The sequence below is a fragment of the Lathyrus oleraceus genome, chromosome 6 (genome assembly GCF_024323335.1).
Source record: "Lathyrus oleraceus cultivar Zhongwan6 chromosome 6, CAAS_Psat_ZW6_1.0, whole genome shotgun sequence".
Taxonomy (NCBI): Eukaryota; Viridiplantae; Streptophyta; class Magnoliopsida; order Fabales; family Fabaceae; genus Lathyrus; species Lathyrus oleraceus.
The window spans coordinates 502526735-502536797 of NC_066584.1; the positions used below are offsets into that span (position 1 = coordinate 502526735).

A 10063-nucleotide genomic window follows, 5' to 3' on the forward strand; every position below is an offset into this window, starting at 1 on the left:
TCTGTTTTGCTTTTCATCTCCTTTCTGTAGGAGTCGTATGATCAACTTTTGAGGAAGTTGACGTACGTAGAGATAGACTTGAGTTGACTCACTGCCTGTGTGAGTCAAACTCTTGTTAGAAACCTCAACCTAGGACTATTGTGGATTACATGATAACTATTAGGCTCGAGTCAGTCTCCCTTCTTGTTTGCCATTTCCCGGTCTCTGGTTAGGAGAAAGTTTCTCCCCTGTTAAGGGGAACTACGTTGCCCTGATCCTCATACCAGATGAGGTACGTAGGCAGGAGATCGTGCGAGATCTCTCCGGACACCCTTTTTTTTCTTTTTGTGTGTGTTTGCTTGACAGTTATTAGGCTCGAGTTCCTGACTCCCTTTTAGCTTGTCTGTTTGTTACCCTCTTGTTTGTGTGGAGTCTGACGTAAGTCCAGCGATCGGCAGTTGGTTTCCTGTGGGTTGTGTGTTTGGAGTCTGATGTAAGTCCAGCGATTGACATTCGGTTTCATGTCTGTGTTTCTCTGTTGGGAGTCTGATGTAAGTCCAGCGATTGGCATTCAGTTTCCTTGTTTGTGTTTGTTGTTTGGAGTCGGACGTAAGACCAGCCATTGGCAGTCTGTTTCCATTTGCGTGTTTGCTTTGACGTCTCAGCGTTTGTGCGTGTGTTTTGTTTCGGCATGCGTTAGCCGAACTACGGTAGCTCTGATTCTCATTCCAGATGAGATACGTAGGCATAGGATGTGATATCCCAGCGAGCCCGTTTCCCATTTTCCCCGAACTACGTTGACTCTGATGTTTGTTTCTGACAAACTACGTAGGACTAGGATGCGACATCCTGCCGAGTCCGCTTCCGTCTCCTTCCACCTGTTTTTTATTCCATGTGTGCGTGCATTCTTTGAGCGGTTATTTGGCAACCTTATTCTTTCCTTCTGAGCGTGGATCCCGTCGAGTACGACGGACGTGAGGGGTGCTAATACCTTCCCCTTGCGTAACCGACTCCCGTACCTTGTAATCTCCGGTCGCAAGACCATTTCCTTTCCAGGTTTACTTCGAGCGTTTCCATTCCCTACTTTGGGATAAATAACGCACGGTGGCGGCTCTGTTTGTTTGCTTTTTCCCGCCGGTTGTTTTTCGCGTTGCGACACTTTGTACCGATCAAGTGTACCATCAGATTTGTACTTTACAGTATAGATCCATCTGCATCCAACTGGACTTTTGTCTCTTTTCCTTTCAATAATCTCCCAAGTACCATTTTTTTCAAGTGCTCTCATTTCCTCATCCATAGCTTGGACCCAATTTCTATTTTGCAATGCTTCTTCAACAGATGATGGGATTTTCACAGAATCAACAGCTGCAATAAAACTTTGATATTGTGTGGAAAGATGTTTAGTGGAGACATATTGAGAGATAGGGTGTCGATATAGGGAGGGACAAGATCTTTTATCCTTCCTCAAAGCAATGGGTAAATCAACTGGATTAGTGTCACAAGTATCAGAAATGGCACAATCATCACCAGAGGAATCATTTTCAATACTTACCTCCGGTTCAGGCGATTGAATTTGTTTATGGAGAAGGTTAGGTTTACTTCTTCTCTGATACACTAGAGTTGGTGTTGGAGGTGCTGATTCCTGTAAAACAGAAGGCCTTGAAGGACCAGGAACACTTACTGGCTCAGATTCAGGTGTTGAACTAGGACTCAAACTCAAACTAGGTGACAACTCGGGTTCAAGAGAGGGAACACTGATAGGTGTTCTAGGGAGGCTAGGACCAAGGATCAGAAACTCAGACTCAGACTCAGACTCTGACTCTAAGTCACTTATGTTCTCCCCCTGAGACTGAGAACGAGTGAAATATGACACATTTTCATGAAAGGTGACATCTTTGGAGACAAAGAATTTTCGACTCGGAGGATGATAACATTTGTACCCTCTTTTGTTGGGTGCATAACCCAGAAAGATACATCTGACAGCACGGGGATCCAATTTGTTGCGATATTGTTTGTGAACATAAACAAAAGCAACACAACCAAAAATGCGAGACTCAAGAGTGTGTAAGATAGGAACAGATGGAAAACGTGAAAGCATAAATTGGGCAGGACTTTTATTACCTAACATTCGAGATGGGACCCGGTTAATCAGATAGGCAGCAGTAAGAATTGCCTCACCCCAATAAGAGGTAGGAACAGACATTTGAAAAAGGAGAGATCTAGCAACTTCAAGTAAATGACGATTTTTTCTTTCTGCGACACCGTTTTGTTGTGGGGTGTCAACACATGTGAATTCATGGAGAATGCCATGTTTACTAGTGAAGTTGGAAAAGGTATGATTGACATATTCTTTATCATTGTCAGAATGAATTCTTTTTATGCCTTTCCCAAATTGCGTTTGTACCATATTATAAAATTGGATAAATATTTGTGGTACTTCGGATTTAGTATTCATCAAGAAAATCCAAGTTACCCGAGTACAATCATCAATAAATGAGACAAACCATTTTGCACCAAAAATATTAGAGGTAAGGGCAGGTCCCCAAACATCAGAATAAATCAAATCAAAAGGTTCATCACTTTTATTAAAACTGGACGGAAAAGATACACGATTGTGTTTTGCCAACTGACAAACATCACACTTAAAAGACTCAACAGAATGGTGTAAGAACAACGACGGAAACATAAACTTAATTATATAAAATGGAGGATGACCGAGACGCTTGTGCTGAAGCCAAATTTGTGAGGCTGAAGAGGAAGACTAAGACTGGAAACAGGAGGACAACACCTTTGGATGATCATCAGAGAAGTAGTATAACCCTTCCTTTTCCTTAGCAATTCCAATCGTCTGCCCCGTGGTAAGCTCCTGAAAAACACAATGGGACATAGAAAAAATTACTTTACAATTCAGATCACGGGTAAGCTTATGGATGGGAATTAAATTGTGGGAAAGTGTGGGAACATGAAGCACAGATTGCAACTGGAATGGAGGTTGCAAGTCAATATTTCCAGTGCCAATAACACAAGCATGAGAGCCATCAGCAACAGTGATATAAGGAATACTCGAAGGTGTGGTATAAGAGCATAATAATGTGGAATCAAATGTCATATGATTAGTAGCACCAGAGTCAAGAATCCACGCATTCTTAGGAATATTACCACAAACAGTAAGAGATCAGGAACACAAACTCTTATCAGTAACTACTAGAGACCCAGAACCAGAAGGCTTACTCATGGAGTCAAGCATATAACCTTTTTGAACGACAAAATCCTTAGCATTAAATGGGGCTGGTGGATTTGTGGGAGGTGGAGGTGGAGGTGGTTGATCGTTAATAATCTCAGCCATTGAAAGGACAATCGAGAGAAAACAAACCAAGAAACAGGATGGGTTAGGGTTTCAAAGATGAGTGAACAAAAACAAGAAGCACGATGTGCTACAACACAAAACAACAATGACCCAAACACCCAACAACAACAACAACAAACTGCAGTAAAAAAAAACTCCGCTACAAGGCGGCTAGGGTTTAGGCGGAAGCGAATCCCCCAAAATCGGGAGCTCTTGATACCATGTTGTAGAATATTTTACTGATATATTAAAAAGTAATTCTTACATGTTACATCTACATGCTTTAAATAAGAGAGAATAGAAAACCTAATGGGCTTTGACTAATGGGCCTCATTACTAATAGAAATAATTACTATTTACAATCTAATATTTACAACAGTAAGCCTTGATGAAAGTTCGAGCCTCTTCCCTATTCAAGGCATCGACTTTCGTATCTAGTGAAGGCAAAACAGAGAAAGTTGAATCCCCTATAACGGTGGAGGGAGCAAACGCTGAAATGACAGTGCATCAAAACAGATGGGGTCGAAGGAAGAGTCATAAAGGGAAGTTTCGTTATCAAGAGAACCACCAAAAAATCCCTCCAACTTAAAACTATTTGACACAATTATAATGACTAAAACTTGAGTGACTATCAACAAAATGGTTGGAATCTAAGATAGCAGATGCTTTTGTTTTAACCAAATGGGAGGAACCACTATTTCAAAATCACTAAGCATATGTATAGGGTGATTATTTGTACGAAACATGCCAAAAATAAAGATTGTATGTAAAGAGATAAACTCGGGATAAGAAGAGTACTTAGAGAAAATAAAATTTGGTGAAGAAGGTTTAAATTAAATGCCGAATGGGAAATCTTTGTTCCAAGAAGACGAACGCTTAAGCAAATTATCATGAGAAGGAAGAAAACGACTCTCACAAAAGGGAAGCTGACTCTAAGGAATGACAAAAATTCTTCCGAAAAGTTAAGAATCCTAATATAGAGAAAGCAAGTAACATGTCAGATCAAAAGGAAAAACAAAAAGTAAAAAATCAATGGTCATATTTCACCTTGAAAATACAAGTGAAATCAAATGCACTCGAATTCCTTATAGGAGAGCACCACATCATAACCTGCAAGCCTAAAGCCACGTGCTTGTAAGATCAACGAAATATCTCAATGATGACAAAGAATTTAATGCACTTGTTTCTCACTGTTTTTGTAATTGCTCTATGGCCTTCTCACTTCTCCTTATAGTCGAATTTAATAACATGATGTCAACCACAATTTTAAAAGACTTCCCGAATTATAAAACATTCAGCATGTGTCGAGGGCAACTGTTTTGGGTTGGCCAAAAGTCCAATAGGAGGTTCATATGTTCAGCCCAACTATGCAAAACCCAATAAAAGGTATCCAACGTATATAACATGCACGTGTAAGATTCAAGATACACTTTTATGATCGCATAATTTCACTTCACTCATGTTGGACTCCGTAGTAGACTTGGACATTGAAATGTTAATCATGTAATTCCACTCTGCGCCACCGTATCGAAGAGTAACACTATTGCTTCAAGATTCGAATAATGTGAATCAACATCAATTATAGTTCTAGTACGAAACATGAGATATTAGTGTCCACACGAATATTGTTTTGAATACAAGAAATTTTCCAAACTACACATATGTAACATATACTATAGTGTTTGTTCTATCCAAAGTCTAGAGAGAAATATATGATGAAATCTAAATGGGAAGAAGAGAGAGTATAATCAAAGATGAAGTTGAGAAAAATTGAATAAAAGGAGATGAAAATGAAAGAAAACAAAAGAAGAAAGAAATATAAATGCATAAAGGAAACAATGAAATGAGGGAAAAAGTTTTGATCGGATACTACATGGCTATGAGAGAATCCATACCCCTCCTCCCTAATAAGTTAGGATGGAGACATATTCTCCTACGTCAAGGCTATTGATCCTATTTGGATCAAAATATCTTGACAATGAGTTGTAGACCGACAAAATAACATTCAATGGTGTTTCGTATTTAAGGATTTTTTTCAGTTTGGAAAAATGATTAAGGTGGTATCTGCAAAATACTTAGACGCCAAAGTCAGTGAATAGATAAGACTAAAGATAATGTTTTTAGATTTTCAAGAATTGTACTTTGATTTGGTGTATATTGACCTTTATATTGAGATTTTTTTTAGAGTTCCTAGAGACTAACATCCTTTATCACCATACATATGGATACTTGTCGAGATATTATTCATTATGTTCCCTTCAATCATCTATCTGAATCAAATTCTTTTTAAGGGCAGGTCCCAAATCTGTTCACTCGACCGTAGAGCCTTTATGGCAATTCGTTGTTATTAACTCATTTATTCTAAAACTCAATACGCTAATGGACTGATATTCTTCCTACTCAAGCGACCGAATCCTCTCCCGTGAGGTTTTCACTAGAGCCGGTCCAGTACTAATCTCAACCATTCAATTTTCAATTGCACGATTTGATTAATACATAGTATAAAATTTGAGTATCTTAGATTTTACTGAAATAAATTTACATGGGAGAGAATATATTCCCCTACCTCAGCCCAGATAGGAACAGCTATGACGCTCACTTACTAGTTACCACATTATTCTACCATCAAATTTATTATAATCTGAGCTAGCACACTACAAGCTTTAAATCTTCTTTCTTCACTCACCTATAATTTCTTTACATGCATCAAGTAAATGTGAAGTTTTTTCTCTCATCAACACTGCACTTTCTCCTTTAACAATATTTCTCTGGCATTCCTTTGTTTATTACTATGATCATTATCATCATCATGTAGTTACTCAGTTCCTACTGTTAACTTTTTAAAACTTTTCCTGACTTTACACTTGTAAATTTCATGAATTTATGGTCTATTTCCTCTATAAGAAATAACAACTTGCTTTACATTGTGTAACTCATATAGTTATCATTTGCATTCTGGTCTAGTTTATTGACACTTTAAATAACAGTGGCAAAATTTTCTCATCTTTTATTTTAAAGTGTTTCTTGATTCACTTGAGAGTTTTAAATAAACTACAAGCACATGATAATGATACAAACAAAGACAGTATTCATAGTTTATATTCCCACTGCCACCATTAGACACAAACTTTGAAGATTCTTGCAGGATAAAAACCACGCCTGTATGCCTATACAGCTATACTACAGCTTCGAAACTGGCAAACCTGAAATTAGAAAGAGAGTATACAAAATTTCATTTTTAACACTTTTAACGAGTTTTATTTACAAAAATATTTGACTCGAGTGAAAGAGCGAAAGATGTTCTTACTCAGGGCTTTTGCGTTAACAATGCTTGGGCATGCAGCTGGAGGTTTACCGTTCTCGTTGAGGAATGGTTCCACTCTGTTGGCATCAAACCATACTGGGTAGCCTTTGATCTTTCCCTGTATAAGATTATAAGGAGACTCATCAGTTTTACGATACAAGACACTGAGAAATTACAGTGATCATCGTAGGAATGAACCCAAGATGGAGAGACGTATGGATTTACCAGCACGTTAAGAGCGGCTAGTGTCGCCATTCCCTCACGGGTCCACTGCAAACACATACATGTACATGAAACACTGATTAGTTTTGAAAATGATTCAACCGCGAAAATACTTTTCTTTGGATAGGCAAATGATACTTGTTAGTTTGTTAGGGAGAGGGAGAATTTGTTAGCAGCAGAAATCGAACCATGGATCTCATTCTTAATACTCCTTCAGCATCGCAACTCATTCCATTGGACTAAATCGTTGGGGACATGAAAAGACTCTTGTGATACTGAACATATTTAGCATAATAAGCGGGTTAGAATTAGTTACCTTGGAAGCAGATGCAATGTGTGGTACTACAATGGCGTTCTTCAACTCTGCAAGCCCGGGTTTCATGTAGGGCTCTTCCTAATAAAAAAAATTCACATGGGGACTTGTAAAAGTGGTTGTAAAGGCAAACCCAATTATCCAAAATCAGACAAGGTTAAATTACCTCAAACACATCAAGGCCTACACGGAACAATGGATTCTGTCTCAAGTGTTCCACAAGTGCAGCTTCATCGATAACAGGTCCTCTACTGCAGTTTATAAGAATTGCTTCCTGTAATAGGAATGTATCATAAGTAAAAGAAGAGTAATCTTGTCCTCTACTGCAGTTCCTTGAACTCTCACCTTCTTCATCTTGGCGAGTCTTTCCTTGTTGACTAGATGATAAGTGGTTTTATCCAAGATAGGATGAAGACTAATCTACAAAAGCACTCGTGATAAACAAAATTATTTGAAATAATCAAATGTGATATGTTTATAGCTACAAAGTTCAACTCTCAGCATCAGAATTCTCACTATATCAGCCTCCTGGAGAACCTCGTCCATGGACGTCGCCCTTTTCCAAGTCACCGGAGTTTCACCATTTGCCTTTAAGAAATCAGCATAAGCTGCAATAAGGAAAAATAATTATCAGTCAATTTGCTTTGAAGTCAACAAATATTTATTTCAACAAACCATAGGGACATGCCTGTGACAAACTTTTCGAGTCTCGTAGCTTGGTAGAGATCAAAGTATATCAGGTTCATCTTGAACCCTTCAACCTAATACAGCTCAAAACAATTGCATCATAGTCAACTTAAAGTCATCAACATCTGCAAACTAAATAATGCACTTTCTTGAAAGCTTCCGAGTTACAGTTTATTAGAAAATTACCATCATTCTTGCATAGGCTGATCCAATTCGGCCAGCACCGATAACACCAACAGTCTGCCCTTTGAGTAGGTTTCCAACAAATCTACCAGATAAACAAAACCAAACTAGTTATTCAAACCTTCAGAAGAGTATGTATGCCATTCATACTTCAATGTTTGAAGACTAACAAAGAAGAACTTGCGCAATATTTAACAAAACTAGTAGATGAAACAAGAAAGGGTGATTTTCATACAGATGAGGTAGCCATCCATCATATAGCCCTGCCCTCATGAACTCATCCGCCTCAACTATCCTTCTAGCAGCTGCCAAAGACAGTGATGCTGCCAGCTCTGCTGTAGTCTCTGTGAGTACTCCCTACCAAAATCATAATCAAGACTATCACTATTTCTTATAAAACACTTGCGCGGCATAATCAAGCATCATACACATTAACTTTGTAATTTAAGAAAAGCGATAGCTTACAGGAGTATTTCCAACAGCAACACCGTACTTGTTTGCAGCATTGACATCCACATTGTTATAACCAACAGCCATATTACTGAAAGCTTTGCCTCCTGCTTTGCTCAAAGCAGAGAACAACTCTTCTCCCCAGTCTTCAGTCAGCTGCAATAGTAAATAAACTCTCAGTAAATTATACTCCCCTTCCCTAAGAAAATTACACTACACTATGCTCTTATATTAAAATCTACTTCTTTTTTTGGGTAGAAATCAAGTATCCTCTACGTGCAACCGCAAAGACTAATCCCTTGAGCTGAAGAGAACCACAATTGGCGGTAAAACTCTCTCAAAAGAATTTAACACTACTGCGTACCCAGAACTGAGTTCGAACACATGATCTCTAGTTACGCTGAAAGAGATCCTTTGCCATCTCATTCATGTGCTAATTAAAATCTACCGTCTACTCCTGGATAAACACTTCAGTTTCTTTTAATATAATCAAAGTTCTCATGCATATTTTTTCCCTCTATTTTTAATTCACAATATCATTAACATATAGTTTAGGCCATATTATAAAATATAAAAGCAATACAAAATAAAATAAAAGTAAACTCTTTGGTCCACTTGAACTTGATAGGATAACAGTTCTCTATAGGCAAAATCCATTCAAAATTTGTCTGATACATAATCAAATTACAGGTTACAATGTAAAACAGAATATTGAACAAAATTATTAAAACCTAAAAAAATACTACTAAAAATGAATTCTATACCCTAAAGTCATAAAATTAACTCATAAGCAATACTAATCCACACTAATCATAAACAAACAATCACTTCAAAATGATTAAAACAAAAACATGAAAGTTTTGACGAATTAGTAATTCGATGATCAACATAAACATAAACTAAAATCTTGTAATCCAATTCAACAAGTTACAACAATTACCTGTCCAATAACTCCATCACACTTATCACCAATCAAAGCAATGATATCTTCAACAGACAGAATAGTTTTCTTCTCGGTACATATCTGAATAAACAAACACAAACAAATTCAATGCTTAGAAAAGCTCTTATTGAAACACGACACTGACATGTAACGAATTACTTACTTCAAGACGAACATCTTGCTGAATGAGAAGATTGATCCAACGAGTTCCAGGCATTGATTTGGTGCTAACAACTCTGTATTTTCCGTTTGGATTCCAAACTTCGATTGAAACTGGTTTCGCCATTGAACTAGTTGAAGGAGTGAAGGTGAATTTTGAGTAGCTATTTGGTTTTGTGGTTATTCTTGTAATACTAATATATATAAGAGATTGATGATTCAGTGTGACGCAGTGTACAATAGTAATATGTTCTTCGCTTACCGAGAGAGTCGAAGATTCAGATTCGAATTCGGTTAACAATTTTTCAGATAAACCGAATTCATAACTAACTAACTATGCACTGACTTCAGATACTAACAAATGAAATTGATGCGTTGAGGTTGCACTGTAAGGGTGATTGGAATGAAAAGTATGTGATTTGGGCCCTTTTCATGTAACGTGAGGCTGTTAGGTCTTTAAAAGGAAAGAGATGAGTT

General features: G+C 37.6%; 1 protein-coding gene across 1 annotated transcript; it reads right to left on the reverse strand.

Moving 5' to 3' along the window:
• Positions 1–6306: 6306 nt before the first annotated feature.
• On the reverse strand, positions 6307–10063 carry LOC127097715 (glycerate dehydrogenase). Its single transcript, XM_051036211.1, has 13 exons — positions 9591–10063; positions 9425–9508; positions 8500–8640; positions 8270–8391; positions 8038–8119; positions 7853–7925; positions 7681–7772; positions 7510–7584; positions 7331–7438; positions 7168–7245; positions 6855–6899; positions 6633–6747; positions 6307–6528 (listed from the first exon to the last, which is right to left on the reverse strand). The coding sequence occupies exons 1-13, from the start codon at positions 9711–9713 to the stop codon at positions 6506–6508; spliced, it is 1161 nt and encodes a 386-aa protein (XP_050892168.1). The 5' UTR covers positions 9714–10063; the 3' UTR covers positions 6307–6505.